The sequence below is a fragment of the Numida meleagris genome, chromosome 3, assembly GCF_002078875.1.
Source record: "Numida meleagris isolate 19003 breed g44 Domestic line chromosome 3, NumMel1.0, whole genome shotgun sequence".
NCBI lineage: Eukaryota > Metazoa > Chordata > Aves > Galliformes > Numididae > Numida > Numida meleagris.
Genome location: NC_034411.1, coordinates 81,709,927 through 81,735,417, shown reverse-complemented (window position 1 = coordinate 81,735,417; position 25,491 = coordinate 81,709,927). Strand labels below are relative to the sequence as shown.

The 25,491-nt window shown below is 39.1% G+C and overlaps 1 protein-coding gene across 1 annotated transcript in view; it reads left to right on the top strand.

Moving 5' to 3' along the window:
* KCNQ5 (potassium voltage-gated channel subfamily Q member 5) overlaps positions 1 to 24,907 on the top strand; it is an 86,134-nt gene extending 61,227 nt beyond the window's left edge. The window contains exons 13-16 of the mRNA XM_021392013.1: positions 11,527 to 11,635; positions 17,962 to 18,093; positions 18,802 to 18,928; positions 19,359 to 24,907. Of these exons, the coding sequence (XP_021247688.1) occupies positions 11,527 to 11,635; positions 17,962 to 18,093; positions 18,802 to 18,928; positions 19,359 to 20,300 (1,310 nt within the window). The 3' untranslated portion in view covers positions 20,301 to 24,907. The remainder of the gene's footprint in view (positions 1 to 11,526; positions 11,636 to 17,961; positions 18,094 to 18,801; positions 18,929 to 19,358) is intronic.

The following is a 25,491-nucleotide window of genomic DNA, read 5'->3' as shown; positions in this document are numbered from 1 at the left end:
CTGCTTTTATGTATTGCCTTCTAAAGAGTATTTTAGATGTGGGAAGGAACATAGCCTTTCCTGCACCCTCCCTCACTGTGAAAAGGGATGCTCTCCCTCTCTTCTCTCCTTGCCTGGAAAGATTCTCTCCAGCAGTCAAATAGCCACTGCTGAGTCAAAGATCTTCAGCTATAAACATTTACTAAGACAGAGGCATTGGTTGTTCTAACCAGAAGGCACTGCCTCTGGTTACAGCAGCCCTCTGGCAGGCAGGACCTGAGGCACTGAATGTGTCCGGCCTCTGTAGAAACATGTCCTGTGCTGGAAGATGTCCTCACACAGCTCTGGGTGGGACTCCTGCCCCAGAAGACATAGATGTGGGTTTCTACATTCACATTTTTCTCTGCTTATTAATGTTTTGTCCTTTCCTGTGAGTCTCTCAGGAGGAAAATAAGGGAAACACTGTCTAGCTATGAGAGGAGGCAGTGATGTCAACTATATAGAAAAGGGACAATGTAAATTATTTGATCAAGGTAAAGAGATGCAACTTTAAACAACTTCTGCAATGATAATCACCTATGTTATGTCCAAATTTATGATAAAAATATCCAGACAAAAGTGTAATCTCATTGCCCACTTCCTTTTCAGAAGTCATTATCACAAACACGTAGGTTGCAAAACAACCATTGAACTGAAATGCCCCATCTCTTAGCTGAGAACGTCCTGTGCAACACATCTTGTCAGGAAAAGCCTGGATAAATAAAACTTTCCTGAAGAACAAGCTAGACAAACCAATTGTATTTGATAAGGTCATCCTTCTAGGCTAGCCCTCCTGTGTGGAGAGCTCTCAGATGCATGAATCCCAAATTTGGCTGCATTACAGTGAGCTCCTGAGAAGTACCAGCCACTGCTCAGTGTCCAAGCAGCTCTGCCATCACCAGCCCCTGCTCCTTTCTGGGGCATGAGCCGTGGCTTATTTCCCACAGAAGCCGTATCACCTGGGGTATGTGATGCCTGCCTGGGTTCAGGCTGTCATGGAGCTGTGATGATGCCATTGCTCAGAACTGGGAAGTGAGAAATGCTCAGGCTACCACAGCAAGTCTGAAACTACCATCTCTAAATGTAAGCTTCTCATGTAATCAGTTAGTTAGTGCCAGTATCTGTCAAAATACAAGCCAGAAATGACTTCATAGGTTAAACTCCTGTAACTTGCACTGAACTGGAAGTGAACTGAGAAGAGAGCAGTTGTTGAGCACACTCCCAGGGTATCAGCAGCTCACTTCTGTGCCAGTCCCTCAATCTACACCTCGCTTAAGTATCTACTTACTTTTTCATCAGCCCACAGAAACACTTCCAATGTGTAGTCCTGTGGTTTGTCCTGTATGCACTGTTGTTTATAGCAGTCATCTGCATGAGAAGATCACACTCACTCTCATTGTCTCTGTTTGATGGAAAAGGTGTCGTAAATGGCACCTTGGGTATTTCTGTAGATAAAAGATAGTAACAACAGAGACTTCACTGTCATGAGTAAGCCCTTAAAGATCTGCCCACTCCTCAGGGTGAGCCCAAGCTGTTTCCTTGTCAGCAGTTTCCAACTCGTTGTCCACCCTTATGAACTAGAGCCAACAGATATGACTGATTTCTCATCCGTGGCAGGAGGAACAGTCTCCATTGTCTCCAGCTTTTAGGCAAATGCCAAGTTTCCACTCTGGGACTCAGTCCAGTACTTCTAGGACTGGTCTCATCAGGTCAATTTCCACTGTGCTCATTGCTGAGAGGCAGCTCCCTGCTACCTTACCCAGTCCAATGCAGGAAAAGACCAGCACTAGTGAGCTTGATATATTCTATTTTTTTTTCCCAATTGGGTTATCAGTTTCAGAGTTTGGCACACTTTGTCATCTCAGTGGAAAGGATCTGGAGACTATGTATTTAGTTAAGTACATCTTGAATTTTTTTCACTGGATGCAAACACAGTATTTGCAGCATCTTAGTAATATCTCTCAGTTGTCAGAACCTCCATTTTCCTTCTGGAGGTATTCTCTGGCCAAACGATTATTTTGGTGTGCGGATCTTCCAGCCAAACTAGAAGCCACCATTTCTAGATGGAAGTCTGTACACAAAACGGTACCCTTGAGCAGCTGTTTTTTCTGAGGTTTCTTTTCTCTCTGCACTGTATTTAAGGGGAGAAGAAATTACACTTGCAAAAGACCCTTCTGACAGAGGCAATCTGTACCAAACAGATTCCCCCGCCAAGGGTCAAATGATCATATCAGCAATCTAATGAAAAAATAAAAGGATTTTACTATGAACTTCACTTTTCTAAAGAGAAGACATTCAGATATTTGGAACAGGCTCTCAAAGGCAGTGGCCATGGCACCAAGTCTACTGGAGTTCAAGATGCATTTGGACTACACTCTCAGACATAGAAGTTTGATTTTGGGTGGTCCTGTGTTGAGCCAGGAGTTGGACTCAGTCATCCTGGTGGGACCCTTCTAACTTGGGATATGGCATGATTCTATAATTTGCTTGATTCTTGTTTAACTGTATGGGATTTGGAATTGTAAGTCATCTTTAGTTAGTGCAGGTAAGTAGGAACTAGCTCTATGAACACGAAGTTTGCTGAACTCTTCAAAAAATAAAGCGAATGAGCAAATATAAAGTAGAGGGTTCAAAAAGGAAGTGAAATCTTTAATTGGGTGAGAATGATCTAAGGCAGATAGTCAATTGAAAGATTTGGCAGGATTGACTAAGTTCTAATAAAGGATGTAGCTGGAGTCTGGGCCAAAACGATCAGAAGAAGATAGAAAAAAACAAAACATGAGCAGTTAGAAACAGTCATGTAAAGGAAGGTTTGTAATCCAGACAGGAGCTTATGGAGGCAGCTATTGGCTAACATGACTGAAAATGTAATAGCCTTTCTCTTATGCTGTGTATTAACAAAAGCTTACAAACACTCCCTTGCTGCATATTAAAACCATTGAAGGAGGGTTTCTCGGCAGTAAAGAACACTTCAGCTGGTCACAGGCATTGTCTTAAAGGATTTTGGTGTAAGAAACTTGGAGCAGCATGACCAGAACTGTTGCAGAAATGCCTTTAATTATGGGTAGCAACAGCCCTCTGAAACTGCCTGTAAACCATTTATTGCTCTTGCCAAAGTGGGCCTGGCAACTGTAGCAATTATTTCAGCTACATATGTGCATTTGCAAATTGAATCCAAACCTGAGAGAGCTTTGATGGCTGGAGAGAGCTTTGGTGGCATGGCTGCAGACACTCCAGAGCATTTATCAACAGTGCAGGGGAGCTAAATTGAAAACTAAGACTTATGTAATCTGATTTTAAAAATACATCCAGTCTCCAGTGAAATGTGCCTTGCAGCTGCCAGAACTCTTGCTGAAGATGAGACCCTGCAAAAATTAGTAAAGGTGCCAGGATGCTGCATTTCCAATCCCTATTATCAGTTTAGAAGGGAACTGTCACTTCCAAGCAGATCTAATGGAAATCTTCACCGCTCGTACTGTGAAGACCTTGTGAATAGTAAATAGTCAGGTTTTGTAAAACGTGAGCTAGAAATGATAACAAGAATTATCTGAGAATATTTTACCAAATGTTTGAAGAGATAGACAACAGGCCAATAGGGTCATGTCAGACAGAGCCTTCCCACAAGAGCTGCCGTGCTGTGGGGGTGCTCCTGCCACTCACCCTCATGAGCTCAGAGGTCTTGGCTGAACCCTAAGACACACGACCCACTCCTGTCCCCACATCCTCCTCATACAGTGTGGCTTATATCCCTGCACAACCAAACAGAGACCCCAGCTAAGCTGTGTATGGGGAACAAGCCCCAGTACACCAGGCACTGCTGCTGGGAGCACTCCCCTTTCCAAACAAACAGTTGAGCTTTTTTCTGCTTGCTTCTTTTTGTGATGATCCGAACCTCTCCTGCTTAAATCCTACTCCAGTCTTGCATGGCCAGAGCTTAAGGAATGAGCTGATATTATGTTGGGTGTGCGGTCCCCAGCGAGGGACAAAAGTGCCCTTCTGTACTTGTACACTACCATCCCATGCTTCTATGCCTCTGCATGAGTTATTGCGCATTTGCTGTAAGCTAGAGATGTTGTGTGGCTTTTTGAATAAAGCATCAAAAGTGTTCAGCACTGGAGATATTACAAACATATTTCATTTGATTAATTAAAAAGAACTCTCTAAGGGATTATTTGGTTTCTGCAGCATCCCTGAACATTATATGCTTGCATGACCTCTAGCCTTTCACTCCCCACAGAGTACTTGCTCAAAATCCTCAGGGTAGAGTATATTACGAGAACCATGGAAAGAATGCAGCTGTGCATTTCAGCCCCCGTATACTCCGTTACTACCATGTAATTTATGTTTTGCAAAAATGACAGGTTTTCCTTCCAGTAGCATGAACATCTTGACCTCGTATATGGTTCACTTGAAGTGGCAAAGGTCCTTAGTTTGGTTGCTTCTACAGCTCTTTCAGTTTAAATTTGCTGATTCAAAATGAAGCTGCATGATGTCAAAACCAAGCTGCTCTATTTGTACAACATATGATGTGATGACGTAGCATTTTATTAGCACTATATCAATTTGTGGTAGGTAGTACATTTATTTTCTTGTGATTGTTTAACTCCATGATAGAGCTTTCCTTCATTACAATTGCAATTGTAATTAATTAGGAATGTCCTATAAAATAATCTAGCAATGAGATCTAAACTCTGAGTCCATAGGTTTTGAGCAGATATTTCATTCTATTCCAACCAGGGTCCTCTCTTTATCATATTTGTCGAGTAGCCTGCCTAAAAACTTTACTGCCTGAACTGACTGCTCAAGTGTGGTCATGATAAACAAGTGATGATTAGCAAGCTCATCTTCCAGGACCTGTGCTAGGATTTCTGCGCTATTGGACTGTATGCTGTGAGGACATACAAGGAGATAGTAAATTAGGCATGATATTAAGCTCAGTAGTCCGCAGTTGTAGTTCTTATCATATATCTGCAACTTCTTTTAGAAATATAACTTCTTGTGTGCATTGTACATAAAATGTCAGAGAAGCGTGTCTAAAAATACCCTACAATCCTATACAATCATATGTATATGTGAGAAAAATTGCTTTAGTGTAACCTACGATTTTTCTTTCTCTTCTCATATTCTAAAATTGCTGGCTAGCATGCTGCTGTTTATAATAAGATCAGCAATTTTAACTGCAGAATAGTTGTGTGTATAATGAATTGTCTTTAGGAGGTCTCCTGGTCCTCCAGATCATCACTCAAAATGAACTCCTTTTTAATTAAGCTGTGGGAGCTGTTCCATGAAATACTGCCAGTGCACAAAATTTCTGAGAAGTTAAATAATAGCTAAAGATAGTTGAAAATTGTTAGCAGGGAATGTTAGAATTTTAGAAATTTGGAACTTGTATGCATGATATGATAACAGATATAACTTAGGATTCTAGCCTTAAAAATTTCATTTACAGAGGTGGGAGTCTAAATGACTATACTCAGATTACATTAAAAAATGTTCTAACAATCCTAGCTTCTGTTTTTGCCAAATCTGAGGGTTATTAAAAATCTTTCCACTTATAAAATGTTTGCTGGGTAAATGTTTTATACTGCTATACTTGCAAAGCTTCCTATTGCACTATTGCTACTGAATTCCAGTTCTGATATCTTCATCTGCTCCTTATCTGGAAATCTCTTTGCCTCTTTAATGAGAAGAGAAAGGAGGAAAAGATGAGTTATGCCTAAAGCACTACTGGACTCCACATAGATACTGTGTAGGGTTGAGGTTCGGGATGTGCACAAGGCAGAGGGAGTTCTTTAGATCTGGTGCAGTGATGCTCCTCTCCTCCTTCAAGGAGGCATCAGTTTCAGATGTCTTCAAATATCATCATCTTTATTCCTTCTTTCTTAATTTTTCCACTTAAAAACCATTTTATACTACCAGGATTTTTGTGTCTTTTTTAGGCAAGTATTAAATACTAAAAGTGAAGAGCAAATCACGGAAGTTTACTTGTCCTGCCTCCTTCCTTCTTTAATGATTAGAAGAAAGCTTTTTTTTTTTTTTTTCCAGGGATCAAGGAAATAAACGCACGATTCACTCCCTTGGGCCTCTTTTTTTTTTCTGGCTTCTGCTCTGAAAATCATGTAAACATGTGCTGCTGCGTTTCCCTGTTTGGGGAGGCTTTGGGCATTCTTATCATTAAGCGAGTGATTAAGTTCCATCCCAATTAGCGTTGCTTTTTTCAGTTTCCTACAGAGCTTAGCAAGCAATCACGGTAAAATGATTTATGTGAAATATTTTTTGAAAGAGAGTCAGCTTGTTGATGCTTTGAAGCAAAGGAAAATTTGAAAGAGCATCACTTCTAGGAGTAATGATTGGAGCTATTCATGCTGCAATGAACAGGAAAATAATGAGAGCTGGTGAAGAACTGAGAAGCTTTATGAAACATATAAACAAAGTTACTAGGCTGAGTCACACTTTATTTTGATTAAAGGAAATTATATTAATTGCGTGAACATAAAACATGAAGGTGTTTATAGCTAGGGTATTTTTTGAGGGAAAAAGTAATTGAGATTTTGTGAAACATTCTATGCATTGTGACATCTGTGGAAATAGTAAAAATTGAGGATATCTAAATATTTTAAGGAATATGGGCTAAAAACCTAACTTTCCACAGCAAGTACTCTGAGTAAAGAAATGTACTTCAAAGGCAGTGTAAAGTGAAGTGAAATGCCCCTAACTTATGGGCATCCTAGGGTTTAACAAGGGGCTTGGACCTCCAGGTGTCCCTTCCAACCCCAACAGTTACGGATTGTTTGAATCTCAGTTCCTATGTTGAGTTCTGGATGTCCATCATTAGTTAGAAAGTATGGCTTGCATCTGTGAAAATTAGGCCACCAGCTATGTTTCACATTAAGTCATGCATGAAAATGAAAATCAGTTAGATGTTTCTTTTCAAATCAGTGCTTTTTTTTTTTAACAAGTTGAAGTAAGACTGTGCCATAACACAAATAATTGAGGGTCATCTGCACACTGTCAGCTTGGGGCACCTATTCATATTTTGCCTTGTCTAAGAGGTGAGTAGAATGACTTAGATCAACCATACAAACAGTTCAAGCTATCTCCTGCAGAGTCACAGGAAGGCTGAAGCACATCTGTAGGCTTTGAAAAAAATAATAAAAGGGTCTATGTTGGGATCAATACAGTGCTGACTGTGTTGGGAGCATTACCATAGGGCTATTCATGGTGTCTGCACAGGCACTTAACTAATGTTGGACTGTTGATGTTAGCATATGACAGTTCCAGAAAACAAAGAGAGGAGTATAAAATATTTTCTGTTCTGTTCAACGGGCACATAATTGCTCAAATATGACTGACGTTGAGAGCATGAAGCTATGAGGGTAATCAGAGCAGTGCTACAGTTTTCCCAATTATGATGAAAGGATGCATGATACATACAGAAATAATAAATCAAATCTTGCACATAACTTGTGCGCAGAGTCATATGAAATGCAGATACATACTTATAAATTTTTTGTTAGTGACATATAAGGTTACAGAACAGAGTCATTATTATTCTGTTCATTTGGGGTGATCATAACTGACGAGTTTTCAAGAAGAATGCATAAACACTGTGACAAAAGGGGAAATATCAATATAATTTTAATGACTTCAATGCTTCTATTTGTTGGTAATTGCTTACTTGCTATGTGTTAATTCAAAGACTGCTGTTAAGGAAGAAAGGAAGAAATTAATAAGAGGCAAAGACAAGACAGTAACCCAAAGTAAATAACATCAAAGATTGTAAGATATTCGTGGTTGGCCAATGAGTTGTGAAACAAATACCAGTTTAAATACTTACATGGACAGACTGAAGCTTAGAATCAAAACACATCTCAAATTGTAAAGATGCTGGTATTAGAAAAGGGGAATTGTTTCTGAACTGTTCAACTGGCTGACAACCCTTCTTAGGGAGAATTCCAGGAGTATGTCTAAATGCTGTACTAAGAGGTGCATAGGCTATTGTCAAGGCCAGATTCACAAGCTGCCCAAGCAGCAGATTTGGAAGGCCTGTTTAGCTAGTAGCAGGGGCTCCTGGAGAGAAAGCCAGACTGTTGTTAATCCTAGGGAGGCCTGGACCAGGCATGGACCCCAGTGGGGAGCAGGAGACACAGCTAAGGGGTACAGAGATGGAAGAAGGAGCAGGCGCACAGGGCTAAGTGTGAGCTGGCACTGGAGGGCATGCCTGCCCAGTTACTGGTGGGTAGGAACCCCTCTGAGGACAGGAGGCAGCATGGAGCAGGGCTCCTCAGAGGCCGTAGCTTAATCCTGTCTGGGAACTGGCAGTGATTTTAACAGCTGGAGCCATTGCAGGGGCCAAGCTGGCCCCAGCACAGCCCCGACCTCCGGGATGAACTTGAGAGGGACAGAAGCGATACAAGAACATCTCACCTCGTAACTATGTCGTACACAACATGAGCTTCCACTGGAAAAATTCATCAGAATGTGAACTTTGAGTTCAGTGCCTTTTTAAGCCGGAATTTTTTTTCTCCAAATTCTTACTGTGTATTTCTCAAACCTTTTCCCAAGTCTGCTTAGTATTACAAAGAAACACGAATGTTTCCCATATGAATCAAGCAAGGTTTATAGCTTTTCTCGAGTTTTATTGACATGTTGTACTGAGTGCCTGCTATAATGGAGGAAATTCATGTCAGTGGGAATATTAGAAAGAAAAAAAAAAAAGGTGATTTATTAGGAGCAGTATCTCTTCTTAAAGCTGGCTTAAATTTATAAGAATTTTCCAGTGTCTGTTTAAAGATTTTGCTGATTTTGTATCCACATGAGAGCAACGTGAAACTCTAATTGCACCACACTGTTCTCAGAACAGTTCTGCAAAGATATGCTGCATTGAGGACCTTTTATTAATGACACTGCACTTGGCAGAGGACCCAGGAACTGTATCAGTGAGATAATCATATAGAAACATGTTTGTTTTAAACTTTCAAGTTGGAGTCTCCTGTTTCACAGGGATTACATGGCTGTAGCTCTTCTGACCTTAGCAAAATTATCCCCAGTTTACGCCAGAATAACTGAGTTGGTTTAAACCTTAGAGAGCCACTTGAAATACCAGTAATGTACAAAACTCAATTTTTGGCATGGAATTTGGGAATGAGCTGGGAGATTTCAGCAGTGGGAGAACTGGAGAGGCTAATCAGACGTAACACCTAGAAAGTTAGTGTCGTGGTATACTCAGCACCTTTGGGGATGGAGTTTTAAATAGTGTATATATCCAAAAACCTAATTACATAATTTATTTTAGCTAACTATATTTTTTGGACAGGAATCTAAATATTAGTTAGGCAGGAGCAGTGGAGAGACATATGTATTTTATCTGTAAGATAAGCAGTCAATAGTAAAGCTTGTGAAAGAGTGCCAGTAAAAAGCACTCTTAACATCATTGGAAGCTTGACTTTCAACAATAGCAAGGAAGGGAGGATACCAGTTGTGTATGAAAACTTCATCTTTACGATGTAAAACTGAATTTTGTTAAGGTTCCAATTGATTGTTCAGTGCATGTAATTGAAGACGTTATTATCTTGGCTATAAGCCATCTCTCTTTATTGTATTAAGTTGATCTGTCAAAGATAAATGTTTTGCTCTTCACAGTTACAGTATATGTTCATTATGGATATAACAGTTCAGCAACAGTCAAAAAAGAAAATATAGTCTAGAGGTTAATGAATTAGGCAGAGTAGGCTCTGCTTTGCCACAGATACATGGCCTTAACCAAATCACTAATTTTGTATATCCCACTTTCTGTTCAATACTAAAAACTGACCCTTGGATGCTCTTCAGTTTTGTCAGGGATAGTTTTAGTTCGTGAATCACAGAAAGCATAAAAGTGATCTTTGCTATCGTTTCCTGTCAGGACAGTGCCAACCACGAAACTACCACAACATAAGGTTAAGGTCTTATGAGGAATTAAAAAAATACCACAGACTTATTTTTCAGCTTCTGTCCAAAAATGTTCTTCGAACTAATGACCTTTAAATTTTAAGGACTCCTAATATTTCAGCGCATAACTTTTAAGGACATATCTCATCAAAATAAATTATTATGGCCAAATATTAAATCTGTGAAGACAATGCAGCAATATCAGTTCCAGAAAATGCAGCCTAGTACAATGCTGTTTATTCTAAGATAGTATTCTGATTAGATGTAAGAGATGACATGAAATTTCTGGGCATTACTGCGTGATAAAGAATATTTTTCATCTTTAATTTACAATCTTTGTGAAAAGGGAACTTGAGAAAATGTCCTGCAAATGCTTTTGTCTGATTGTGGATCAAAATTGATTACAACGAAGTGATCTGAAATGGCTAACTTGCAGTGTTTTTGAGTAACTGAGCCCATGTTTTAAATAATAGCATGAATATAGGTAGGGACATAAGACTGTAAAGAAATCTCCTTCGTTATTAAGGGATAACGAATCCCATCGTTTTTTCTCTATTTTATTTGGTATTCTTTCATTTTTCATTCTCTTCCTTATGAAGTAGAGACATTTAGGTGTTAAAATGCACTTACCTTCTGAAATTTTTCACCTGGGCACTTGGACTTTATGCAGGTGATGAGAGACTGTTTGGGAGAAAAAACACCTACCCTCAAGACAGGTCTCCCCCATCTTACATGTTTTCAATGTATGTGTATCACGGGCATTCACTGATCCTGCCTTCCTTCCTCCATTCCCATTCCTGCACATTTGGAGTTTGTAAACCGTCTTGGTCATGCATCCCTCCCTGTTTTCCTTGAGAACTGTGATACACTGAGCCCTTCTGAGATTTCTAATTGATTCACAAATGGTAACCCTGCAGGGGCAATGTTAGGAAAGAACAGAAGATCCATTTTGTTCAGACAAAAAAATGTATTAACTTGAGTGCCTATTGCAGAAGAACACTGCAGAATCTACGTGGCTGTGAAGTTTAAGGGGACAAATGATCCATGATGAGTGTCATTCTCTACTCAGTTCTGGCAAAAAGATGCTCGATTTATTTTTACCTGTAATCAAGTATCGCATCATTCCACAGCCTTCTTAATAAATGAAATGGATCTTCTCCTTTGTCTTAAAAGTTCATTCATGGTGGCAAAAAATATAGCAATTTAATATAATTTCAGTGTCTTTTGCTTATTCGATTTATATCTACTAACTTAACACTTTCCCTTAAGACAGTGAATGTGATGAAAAACACTGAGACGTCAGAATGCAACATACCGGAACTCACAATTCATTTGTATGAAAAATAACAGGGCTTTCTTCCCTTCTAACTTTTATCATTTTCACTAGGGACTCCCTGGTCCTTTTATGACACAAGCCTAAACACAGACAAGTATATCACACAGTTCATAAACTGATGAAGCTTTTTAATACTTGATGTGTAGTCCCCATTTTTCCAGAATGACTGTGCAGGCAGCTAGAAAACATGAAGGAAGGCATTTTTAAATGCTTATTGTTTGGTCTGCCCTTGTATTTTGTAGCTGACACCAGTCTTGGAACAGATGATGTCTATGATGATAAAGGGTGCCAATGTGATGTGTCAGTAGAAGATCTCACTCCTGCTCTTAAAACTGTCATCAGAGCGATCAGGTGAGTAAAAAATACCTAGTGAATAAATATTAGAGATTTCTGTAATTAAGGCACTAAATAATTGCATGTCAATTAGATGAACTTATTACGCTACTGTATTTGCCACATAACTGATGCTAATATGATTTACTCATCCTTTCTCTTCATCGTTTCTCTTCCATTATCAACTTTTCGCTTTCCAAAAGTATCATGTGATTTGGCTAAGAAAAGAAAGAGAATAACGAGTGCTGGTTTCTGGTATATTTCCTGTAATTCAAATTACTGTATTTAATTTTGATATACCTTTACTGAATGTATATCACCTTGCTTGGAAAAGTTACTTCCTTCAAAAGTTTACATTTTCATTGCATTTCCATATTCCTGAAACTGTCATTTGGCTTTTACTGCAATTTTCTTCTGGTACCAGCAGGATAATTACATTCATTCAATTGTGCAAAACCTTGCCTACCACTGTCCATTGAAGTATATGTAACCCCAGTGATTTAAAACTAATAGTTTCCTTCTTTTCCAAGGAAGTAGCAAACTTCACTGAAACTTATAAAATTACCAGTATTGAATGCTTAAATTTAGTATTCGCCCTCCTGAGACTGCCAAGGTTCTTACTTGTACTGAATATTTTGAAGTGCTATTCTTGACAGGCAAACTTGCCACCATAAAGAGTAAATCAATAAGCAAAGAGAATTCCATCATCCCCTCTCTGCCAACAGCCAACCTGGTGCTATGGCTGGGGGTTGCCCCCTGGGCCCTATATCTCACTTGCACACTTCTCCAGGAAGCAAGCACCAGCCACAGGGGGTTTCTGCAAAAACGTATGGAAAGGTGTTGTTTTCCTAAAAGGGGATTCTCGCCATAGTTCTCTCAGTGCTATAAGAATGAATTCAAGCTCTTTATCAAATAATTTATACGATGGGAACCTGCACAAGCTGCTTGCATTTCCTTCCCCTTTTTCCACTGATTGCCAGTGTAGGCAGATAACTAGTAAGGCAGTTTCTAATTCTCTTCTGCAAGCCAAGGCAGCTTGGCAGATCACTTGCAGATGTCTGTTCCTACCATCTTTCCAATCTGCCTGGAAATGACCTCACAGAACGTGTCAGATACCAGCTCCATGCCCACAGCCACTGCAATGGGCTACTTAAATGTCACTGCTGTGAACCATCTCTTGTCAGCAGTGTTTCAGCAGGTGACAGAAATCCTTATATACTATGGACATTCAGCTACAAGGCAGACCTGTTCCTTTGAATGGAAAATGCTCAAATTAGGAACAGTCAGAATATATTTTGGCTCTGGTGCCAAAGATGCTTGTCTGGAATGCTGCATTTTAAACAGACTGGTTGACTCCTGGCTCCAAGTGCACCTTGCCACTGTATCTGCAAGTGATACCAATGGCCATCTCATTCTTAATACTGTCCAAATTCCTTAAGACTTGATATTTTAGTACTCGCTGAGTTAATGGGGCTTGTTTTCAGAGGCACCACTGAATTGTTTACAGTGCATCACCTGCATCTTTTCACAGAATCTCAGAATAACTGAGGTTGGCAGGGACCTCTGGGTCCACCTGGTCCAATTTCTGCTCAGGCAGGGACACACAGAGCAGATTGCTCATTCTCTTGGTAGTTATCAGCTCTAATGGAAAGGCACTGAATTCAAAGGTCGTCGCTGGCAAACTTCCTCCACAGGGTCATCTAAAGAAATTTTCTAAAAATACCAAAGATGCAACAGTCTCATTGTTTCTGACATGCACTATTCAAATGATAAAAGTAAACTTCTTAGATTATCTCCAGCTTTTTCCCTGTGTACTCAGCTTACTGAAGAACAATTCATTTCACCAGTGAGGTTAAGAATTTTGCATTTCCACTTGCTATCAATTAGCCATGAATCTGTCCCATTTCTCCCTGCAAATGCTACTATATCACTATATTGTAAACATCATACACATCTTTCTTCATCAGACACATCTTTATTTGAGATATTTATAGCATAATATGCAACTATCTTCAGACTTTTGTTAAATGCTATACCTTAACCTCCCAAATTCAAGAGACTGATAATTCAGTTTGTCAGATAGCTGATACTCCTCTTTCTTATTATTCAGAGTGTCTGTTACCTGACCAGACTGGGATCTATGCAAACATCTGAAGAAGGATCTGAGACACTACATAGTAACTGTAGAATTTCAAGATGATAGCATCTGTCCATATGGAAACTTTGTCCCTCATTTTGAAGTTTGTTTTTAGAATCAGCTTTGAATTGCAAAGGAACAGGGGAGGGTGGAGGCTTTCCTTTCATGCTGGTATGCAGGAGCAGATGAGGACAGAAGGTACTTGAATAGCTTGAATCGATAGGATACAAAAGACCTCAACAGCACATAGTAGAATCCATTCCAGCTACATCACCTTCAGAAAACAGGATTCCCAGGCAGTCCTACTGAAGACCCGCTGCACAGACCTGTCCATAACCTTTCAAGCTGCCCACCTCCTTTCAAAGCCCCCCAACTGAGCCTTCCCCAGTCCAGGTTTTGTGCCGCCCTTTCCATCCCATTTACTCCAAGCTCTCTGTTTGCCTCCGACCTGAGACAGTAGGAAAAGTAAAGAAAAACTGCTCTGTGCATTTGCAAATGTTGGATGAGTAGTGTGGAGAGACACAGCTAACTCCAGGCCAGCAAGAGTCCTGCTCCCTGCAGATGCAAGCTGGGCTCCAAGAACAGTGCACAAAAGCAGTTCTTGCTAGCTAGCTTCTGTGTCAGCAGGTTTTGTTGCACTAATCAACTGGCTGTAGCCTTGCTGTGAACAACAAGCTGTTCATATCCTGCAGTCAGAGCTGCTGGAGACTCAGCTCTCTCTGTTAGTTCACAATTAGTTCACAAGTATAGAAGAGAGACTAAGAAGAAGATAACTTGTTTCCATATATGGTAAAATCTCTGATCATTTTTCATAGCACAAGGCACTAAGATCTGTAATACAGAACAACAGAAATGCTGAAATGATTGTATTATTTATGAAACACAAAACTAGAAAGAATAAATAAATATGCAATAGGGAATAACTGCAAGGGCAGGAAGAGGAACTTGCTGACCTAAGAGGTCTTTTCTCTCCTTAACTCTAGTGATTGCACAGATGTATTTTCATTTGTTGTTAGTAGGAAATAATAATAAATTTAGCTAAATATAACAAAACATGAGAATTCCTGAGCAGATAAGCTGTACAACTGAATAGTCATACATATTTAGTAGCCAAAGAAGGAAAATATGATTTTCCATTTATCATGAGTGTTGGAAATGTTTCTGCTACCTCTACAAGAAGTCCTTATGAATTTGTTTCATGGTGTTGTTTCAGAATCCTCTGCTTCTTTTCAATCCCAATGCTTTGTGTATTTTCTGCACAGATGTGTTTCAAGGTTTCAGGGAGGATATTTGATGTGTCTTTGGCTACTACAGCATTGAGCTTGGGAGAAAACAATGTCTTTGGCTCCTAGGCAATGGGTTAGTGCAAGCTAAGGCTCCAAAGAGGAGACAGTATTGACCCAGATGCCCCAAACATAGTGAATTTAACTCTTCACCACCTTTGTCTCTGTTACCTTCTCTGTATTGGATCCAGATGACTCCTGCATGTTGCAGTTTAGAGTTATCTAGCAAGCTAAGGGTAGAGGGATGGAGGAATCGGCGCAGCTCTCTCTGTGTGCAGCTGTTTTCCTGATGTAGAGAATAAGCAAACAAACTGTGGGTATCTCATCCAGCCATGGGCAGAACAACCCACCCAAATTTAATCTTTATGGCAGGAGCTGTGTGTGAGTTTGCCTGAAATCCCAGTGCAGTAATGCTCCATTTCTTCCTGAGATGGTGGCAAGACTGAAAGGATACAGACTCAAAAAAAACCAGCATGCATATGGCAGGGTTGCAGGGATGGTTAGAGATGTTATGACTCAGTGCCAGTCTCCGTGCATTAATGGTAAGCATAATACCTTTCAATGATGTAAGGGGTGACATGAAAGGAAAATGAAATGCAACAAATGCAAGGAAATATGTGCAACTTGCATATTCAGAAAACACTGTAACTTTAAAGCAGTGCCAATCCTGAAGGTCAGACAAAAAATGGCATTGGACTTCAATTTCCTAACAGTTAGCAGCCATTCGACACAAAAGAATCTTTTTTCTGTTCTCTGGATGCATCATTGAAAAAGGCTACAATTTGTAGGTAATTCTCACCAGAAAAACAGTGGTACTGATGACTTTGACAGGTTTATAGAACAGTGTATCTTCCGTCATTATCCACATTATCTTTGAGTTATAAAAACAACACATTCCACCATGGCATACAGTGATTTAAAAATAGAAATAATGTTTTAAAAAATTGTGAGATGTGCACAGTTTTGTTCTTCTGGGTTAATTCTTACTTTAAATTACTGCTGCTAGGTCCATGCTAGCAGTTAGGGATTGCCAATGGCGACTCGCTTTGTTTCTGATGAGTCTTTTTTGCCCCCATGTGGTGTAACGAGAAAAGACACACCAAGCTATATTCTGATTGCTTTCTCTGTCCCCACTGTTTGTAGGCTAGAGAATATGAATATTTTTTGCTCAGATTCCATTTTTTTGTATGGGTGGGTTGCCCACCATCATTTTTACCACACAGCAGAGTAGGCCACTTTTTATTCCAGAAGCACAAATGAAGGAAACTTGAAAGCTTTTTATTCACAATTCAACTGCTATTTTTGAATGTGCTCTGTATGGTTGTAATAATTTTTCCAAATGGATGTTCAAACCTATCAAGTTCAATTAGATAGTTATTTCTAGATACTGAAAGACATTTGAGCTTCGTAAGTTGAGAGTAAATAACAATGGAGAATCAACTGAATTTAATAACTACAGAGCAGTTGCTAGGCTCCATTGCTGAAAGAGTTCATGTTTTATGTTTCTTAATTAACTCACAGGCTTTTAAAGTGCCAGCTTTTTATAAGCTTTTTTTTTTTTTTCACAGTTTATGTAAAATTATATGTATTTGAAGCAAAAAGAAGTAAGCAATGAGGGTCTGTTCCAAACCCTGCTGAAGTTAATTTAGATGACATCACATGAGCCAATACCTAAACCAGAAGCAGCATATTTACAACTTACCGGGCTGCTTTCAGTGCTGTATTTGATTTCTGAACATTATGGTAACCAAAAAGGTGCTATAAACCTGTAATGCAGTGATGAAGATTTTTGTATATGTTGATTAAGAAGATTCTATGGTTGTTCAAAAAATAGTCTTCTGCTTCTTTCCTTGGAAAATCACGCAGTTCTGATATATTGCATTTTCTTCATTTATTCCTTTAATTCTCTGTCTCTGCTTTTCTAAGAGTTTCATATTTTTTACTTTTATCAAGAGCATGAGGTGAAAAATGGTGACCATCTAAACAGAGAGAATAATAACAAAATAACAATACTTTCTTGTATGTCAACTATATCACTTGTTCTTCGTAACCTGAATAAAAAACGAGATTGTGGGAGATTGTGCTGCCAGACTGTTACGAACAGAGCACCCTGCCATCATCTGACATCTGAAAGGAAAAAAAAAAAATCCATATCCCACCTTCAGAGACTTTCAGATGACAAAAGACACCAAAATCTATTAGTCTGTAAAACTGTCTCACAATGGAAAAAAGGAAAGTGCATCGTCATCTGATATACTTAAAACATCATGGAGATCAGTCCTGAACTGTCAAGGTGATGGACTACTCTTAACAGGCCTTTTCCATTTTAATTTCTGTAATCAGAATCATATTTCAAGCTTTATAGTAGTAGCAAGCAATCTCATTTTAACTGGCAGTTACCAGAATGGGAAATAACAACCTGAGCAGCGCTGTCAGAAACGGCTGGTATTATTTGGAAGCACATTTGTGTATAATATAGAAATGAGTAGAGGATCACTATACACTGATAATCTGACTCTGTGTATCATAATGTCTGTCCTAACTAGACAAAGCAGGGTTTTCCTGACACTCCACTAAAACACCACTACAGGATGGTGTTTGGTTTTTTTATGATGTTTTATTATTCTCTTACAGTTACTAAATGCACATCATAATAAACACTGTCACCTGCTCACCATCATTTGCTTTCCAAATTTGTCATTTCTATTATTTCAATTTGCAATATAATAATCAAGCTTTTCATTCCATAAAGAGCTACTCAGTGGGCATCCCATTTCCACAAATGCATCACAGAAAACTGTAAAGCTGTACTGAGGATATCTTACAAGTAAAAAGAAATTATCTGACAATATTTTGACAGTAGAGAATGCTGCATTGCTTTGCAACCACTTTGAAGATTCATCTGTGAAATGCTTTTTCCCCAGAATTATGAAATTTCACGTTGCAAAGAGAAAGTTTAAAGAAACGCTTCGTCCATATGATGTCAAAGATGTCATTGAGCAGTATTCAGCGGGTCATCTAGATATGTTGTGCAGGATCAAGAGTCTTCAGTCACGGTAGGAAAACAGTAATTTCTGCTCTGAATAAGCATCTTGTTATATCATTTGCTGTATAATGAATATTGATAACATTTAACGTTTCTGTGTTATATTTGGGTACAAATTGCCCATCCGTGCTACAGCCCAGCTGTGTTCAGAACACAGCCGAGACAGAAATTAAATTGTCTGTGAAAACAAACAAAAATGCATATATTTAATTCACCCCCAGAAAACGAAACTCCGAATGATAGAGAAGGTTATCCTTTATCTGAAAAGTTCATTCATAAATAAGGAACATATGTCACCAGAAGGATTAAGTCAACATTGCTATCTTTCCTTCTCCCCAGACATTCTGTTTTCACATTAAAGAAATTGGGAACTACATGTAAAGTATAGGATCAGAGAGATCATGTTCTCAGTTCCCAGCAATAATAAAATGGCTGTTGCATTGTGTGTATCCCAGCAATTCCAGCTCCGGCTCTCTCAGATGACGGCTAATTTCTAGCTCCCAGTTAGTGCCGACATAAAAGAAAAGCTGTCTGTAAGATAATGACAAAATGCTCAAAAATCTCTCATTTTTTCCATAATTTTCTAATACAATTAAGTATAATTTCTTCGGTGCTTCTCTGGAGTACTGTCATTTTAATACTAAATGTCTGGATAGAGTGAACGCTTCCACATTGCACCATTTTCAGGAATCACAGCAGCTTTTAATTTCTCTTACAGCGTTGACCAAATTCTTGGTAAAGGACAAATCACAGCAGATAAAAGAAGTAGAGAGAAGAATACTGCAGAGAATGAGACAACCGATGATCTCAGTATGTTAGGGCGTGTAGTCAAGGTGGAGAAACAGGTAGAGTGATCATCTGTGACTGTGGTTTTGTCTTGCTCTTGGTTTGTTGCTCGTGGTTTTGTTGCTCTTGACTTTTGTGTATTTTATTGCCAGTTTCAAATGATGAACAGGCAAAATAACTTTCTCTGATATCTGCTTCCTAAATACAATGACATTAAAGATATATGAATCATATTACTTCAACTGTGTTCTGAGTACAGAAAAATAAGAATGAAAAAATTGCAAGTTAATGATTTTTTCCCTTTTTATCAGCTTGCTTATGAAAAACCTGTAGCTAGAAGGCTCTTGACATTATTTTTCATCAGTCGATAGCTTGTATCAGGCTCCTAACATTTTTCTCTTCAGCAGTTACATTTTCCTTCTGCTTGGGTTCCAAGTATTTTAAATTGATATTTTGCATTGATCTTAACCTTTTCCTCTTCTCCTGCAGGTACAATCCATTGAGTCAAAACTGGACTGCCTGTTAGATATTTATCAACAAGTTTTGCGAAAAGGATCTGCATCAGCACTCACTTTGGCTTCATTTCAAATGCCAGCTTTCGAATGTGAGCAGACTTCTGATTATCAAAGTCCATCCGATAGTAAAGATTTGTCTAACTCTGCACAAATTAGTGGATGTGTATCCAGATCAGCTAGTGCCAATCTGCCTCGTGGCCTACAGCTTATACTGACACCAAATGAATTTAGCACTCAGGCTTACTATGCTTTCAGTCCAGCTATGCATAGTCAAGCAACGCAAGTGCCAAACGATGGACATACAACAGTTAACAACACATCAAACCAAATAAACCAGGCAACTAAGCCAGCAACTCCAACAACATTGCAAATACCACCTTTCTCATCGGTGAAGCATATCAATAGGCCTGAGCCCGTTCATATTATTCCTGTAACCACACAGGAAAATATTTCTGATGTCACCGCTTGCCTTGTTGCATCAAAGGATAACGGACAAGTCGCTCAGCCCAGCGCAACCAAGGATCTCACGTGGAGAAAAGGACTGGATACAGAAGGGGAACCTTTGCTCTCAGTTAAACCTGTGGTGCAAATGGATTTAGGAAAATCTTTATCTATACAAAACCTTATACAATCAACAGAAGAACTGAATGTACAGATTACTGGCAGTGACTCCAGTGGTTCAAGAGGTAGCCAAGACATATACTCCAAATGGAGGGAGTCAAAATTATTTATAACTGATGAAGAGTTGGAGACAGAGGCAGGAACAGAGACTACTGAAGCCATCTCTCGCCCTCTAGTGGAAACGACTCTCTCCACTGACTCTCTAAGGACTGGAATATCAAGATCATCTCAAAGCATTTGCAAGCCAGGGGACGGTACAGAAGCACTCAGTCTGCTCCATGTCAAACTTAAATAACAGCTTGTAGGCTTTCTTCATTGGCTGAGTCATTCCTCTAGTCATACATATCATAGCATGAACTATTTTGAAAGCCTTTTTAACGAGATAAAATCACAAACACAGGATGAATCTGAAAAGCAGTTGAATGAGCCCATATCTTCTAGTTGCATGAAAATGCATGTTCAAGTGATGGCTAAAATTCAGATTTATACCTACAGTATGGCAGCCTTTCATGTAGTACAGTAGGTTTAAATAATGAATTGCCTACAAAGCTAATGCTGCAGGATGTATCAAAAAGCAAAAATCTGAGCATTTAGACCTAGTGCCGTTTCTACAGGGCAAAAGTAAGAATTGTAAGATTTAAAGCACTTTGCTTCTGAACTAATTAAATATATATATGTGTCCTGATTTAGATGATAGTTTATGTTTACAACAAAGAATTATCTACAGCTGCTAGCAAGGTACCAAGGAAATAAGATATACGGGATTAGAAATGGCTGCCAGTTGCAAGATACACACGTTAGCTCATCAGTAATCAATTATTTTTAACTCTGAAAAACAGTATGTTAATATATCCATCTGATTTTTGATGATTTAGTGTTGTGGCAAAGTACCCGACACACCACTACTATCACATTGTTCTTTATAATGAGAACGTTTTATTGTTTTGAAAGGTTTGTATTCTAGGGGTCGGGGCTGGCCTCAGAAATGGATAATTTGGGTGACTGCACTAAGAATGCAAGGGAAGCTCTCCTTTTTCCAGACTCACTGAGGAACCGTCTTGTGAATCTGAAACATTTTGGCAGCAGTATGTGTGAGGCAAAGATGCAGGCACTGCCTTCGTTGTAGAAGCGGTATTTCATTCTTTTGAAAATTCCTTGCAGTCGCAACCTGATGCCATGACAGTAGTTCATGAGGCTGGGGAGTGAGGGAAAAAGAAGAACTGAAATACAGAGTGAAACTAAAGAGGACAAAACAGGGAAGAGGGAAAGCTAACACAATCGGTGAAGAAAAAGGAATAAAGATTTAGATGGGCAGGAAGAGAAATGATCCCAGAAAATAAGGAAGAGGCAGAAATATATATTTTTTAATTCCAGCCTGTCAGTCACAGATAATGAGTGCTATTTCCAAAAAAAGCCATGAAGGCAACCAGAGATGGAAGTAGGAAGACAACCTTAACTGAGAAAATTGAAGGCAGTTTTTTTGTTTTGTTTTTTTTTTTAATTTTTGCATGTGATTTTTGTTTGGTTTTGCTTTTTTTTTTTTTAAATAAAATGAGAGGAGGAGAGAGAGAATTTGGTCCCATTTTTATAGCTCAACACTGTGTCCTAACCACAGTCATTTCTTGCAGGGTTTCCAGTAGAGGACCTTCAGACTCTTTCCTCCTAAAACCTGAGGCTTAAAATTCAAAGCCTACATCAGACTGAGCATTCCTGCTTGATACATCCTCTTTGTTCTTATCCTACCTACACTTCACTTCTGCTCAGATGCAGGAGTGGTGATAGTGCCTATCTGCTCATCCCCAGCAAGGCTTCGCCACTGGAAGAACCCATGCAGAGCCTAACCAGGCTTTCATTTTTCCCAGCTGAGCAAGGTTTCTGTGTGTTGCCTCCCCCGAAATTCATACCCTACCTGCACCACAAGCTTGTAGACAACCTGACTTGGGCTCAGCCTCCTTCTAGCAGCAGGAACAGTGAATGTATGGGGGTGCCAGTGCCAGCTCACTCAGGGCAGTGTTTTCTCAAGGCCCAGACCTGCTGGGAACTTACTTTGTACATCAAAAACGTCACTCCAGTCTTAATCATGGCTAAATGCTATGGATTGTATTGTGAAGGACTTGATCTGTTTACTATGAAACTATTGTAATTTCTGCTTCCATGTTTCCTTTACAAAAGTATTCCTGGATATTACATGATAACCTTATTATGTGAAAGTACATGCAAAATGTAGAGTGTACATATTGTGTCATTATGTGGGGTCCATGGATGGTACAGTGTGCTCCACGGCTCATGCCAGAGCAAACTTCAGCTGTTAAATCCTGAAAGACACCTTGAAGCACAATTTCCTCACCACTGATTTGCCATTTAATCTACCACATTCAGCCTTTCCTGTTTTCTTTAATGTGCAGTCTGGTTATACGAAAACCTGATTACAACAGTAATTTTGTGAGGATAAATAGATTCTTTTTCCACATTTCCATTCATTTAACTTATTTGAATGTCTGCAGTTCATCCAGGCATACCTGAAAGTTTATAGTACAATTCAAAATTTTAAAACTTGCAAGTTTTTAGGCTTTTCTTTCTTCTTTCCTAGTGGTGTATGGTGCCTTTCTCGCCTTTTATATGAAGCCTCCTGCCAACCTAAGCATACACCTGCCCTTAGGTCCAGGTCAGGAGCACGACATGAGGCACATGGCAACATGTGTCAGTAACAAAACTCTCCTCCCCTCCTTGATGTGACAGAAAACTAAAGGCATCACAAATTGGTCTCCAATCTTCCACCTCTGCCTGCACGAGCCGATGACTGCCTCCCACTGAGCCAGGAAGGAGGCAGTGGGAGAACTTAGCTTTGGCTCTGACTGTACGCATTCAGTACTAGAAGCAGGGCCTCGGGTTTTGCTGATAATTTATCTCACAGAAACTTGGTATTTTTGCCTTAAATGACATGCTTGAGTCCTTCTAATTTTAAGTTAATTTATTTAATACAATGTTGTGCACAAAAGAATGAATTCTATAAATTATGTATGAAAATGTTAATGTCTTTACAAAGTAATAATAAATCCAGAATATCCTATCTTTTCAAATCATGGTTTAAAAACCTGATTTTTTTTTCTTTTATGCTCACCATTATTATTTTTGTAGCTGCAAGTCTTATCATATAGGATTTTTTTTAACATAATATTGATAGAAAGTAGAAAGAGTAGTGAATATATGAAATTATGGAGAGGAAGAATTGTTTGTTTGGATTTTTATAGGCTTTTCTCATATTTCATCATCGGGAGTTTCCTGTTTCTGCGCTCTCTCTTTAAACGACAGTGTCATGACTGACAGGCATTCATTGGTTTCACAAAAGAAAGAGCTGTCTGGCTTTTCAAGTCTTGTCTTGAGCTGCTTATTAAATTCAAGCTCATGAGAGCTAATAAGAATTTCTTCTGACTAGGGACAGAGGACAAAATTTCTTCTGACTTGCAATCCATTAGAGGGTTGTTGAAGAGAGAATTTGAACCAAGTAAGAGCTTCACGAATTAAGCTTTATCCAAATAACTGTTTTCTGATCAGTATGTTTCTTGTATTTGATTGAAGAGAGAACCGAAAAGAATAGTTTTGATGATTATTATTTGTTTAAGAATTTGTATTTGTTCCTGGCTTATATGATCTATACTTTTTATTTAAATATGAATATAGTCTTTTAGCCTAGGGTTCAAGATTGCAAAGATCATACACTTTTACTCACAGTGCCCACAGTTGTTAGATATATTCAAATTATCCTACCTAAAGTGACTGCTCTCATTATAGTATGGTGATGAGCAATTCACCTGCTCTTCTGTGGTAAGTGAAATCATACTGAACTGCTGATGTGTAGTAGAACATCTGAAGTACAGTAGTATTTCTGGATTGAAACCTGCAATCCTTATTCAAGCAAAAGTTCTACTGAATTCAGTAAGAATTTTTCTTGAATCGGGAGCTCAGATTCAAATCCTTACTTTGTTGGGCATCTGTTTAAAGTGAAAATGGTAATATTCCAATTATTTCCTGAGGAAAGTAATACTTAGCTGAATTTACCCATGTCACATTGACTATATAAGAGATAACGCACAAAGTACTGATGTAAAAAGGAAAGAGGAGAAGGGACATTTTTAAAAAGCACATAGGAAAGGAAAATAATCAGAAAAGAGGAATAAGCAGGAAAAGAAATATAACAGCAAAGAATGAAAAAAAAAAAAAAGGTTTAAAGACCTGAGGCTAAATTCATCCTTGGATGGCTTCACTGACTTCAATGAATTCTCTACCCAACTGGGTGAAGTTCAGCCTTCACTGGGATAACCAGGCTCAGTTCCGCTGACCTTAAAGAAACTGAACCCACCTATACCAGGAATGAACTTGCCTCTCTGGGCCAACTTTTGTCCTGACTCACATGTCATGCAATCCTTTTGGATTATTTAGAGAATCATTAGGTTTGAATGAGATACAGGTCAGAAAAGAATTTGCCCAAGATATTTCTGCTTCATTTTTTTTTTTCAAGTGTGTTAACCGACTTAATTCAAATGGATTACAACATCACACAAAGTGCTGTCACTGTCTAAAAACTGGTTTTTGAAATAAGAATTGTCCCCTGCAGTGTCAGTGGAAGCATGTAATATTTCCCTGTTCATTCATCTGGATGCAGATGTGTCGTTCCCTCAGCTACGCACAGGACAATTCCAGACATACTCAACACCACCTGCTATTAGAAGCATTTTTTACTTCTTTGCAAGATAAAAAGCCAGTTTGGCAACAGGGTAAGAACATATGAAGGCTGTTTCCACTGACCCTGCAGGGCCATTAGCCAGTACATTACAATGTTAATTGTAACTTCTTGACAAAGTTGAATCCATATTGTTGTTAATAAAAATTATTTGAAAAGTACCAACCATGCTTTCTGTGTTTTTTTGTTGTTGTTCTTTACATTAAAATACTACATCGTTCTGCATTTTTAATTAAATGGAGCAAAATACCACAAAATAAGTTTGCTGGTGTAAAATATGTACAAAATAGCCTGGTACGCCCAGATTCTGGTAACTGTTTACAGCAGTTTACTGAAGTTCCAGATCTTTCAGCTCCTCTATGAGAATCAGTTTGGGAGGCAGCAGTTCAGGATTTACCCAGGCTGGGAAGCTGGGGGTGCATGAGGAGCCCCTAGCAGCTGCCCTGCTGCCATCTGGGGCCTACACGAGGCCCTCAGGGCTGCATTCTGAGGGCTGACAGCTGCTCCAGCCCCAGCTGCAGTATTCCTTCCTTGCCTGGCTCCTTCTGCAGTTCTACTGAACATAAGTTGGTGTAGCTTAATGTTGAGATTTTTTGTCTTTTACATTTTTAAGCTTTTTTTTTTTTTAATGTGATAGTGACCAAACGCTGGCACAGGCTGTCCAGAGGAGAGGCCAGAAGCCGCCAGCAGCGTGGCCCTGGACATCCTGTCCTAGTCGGCCCTGGAGCACCACGAGCAACGCCAG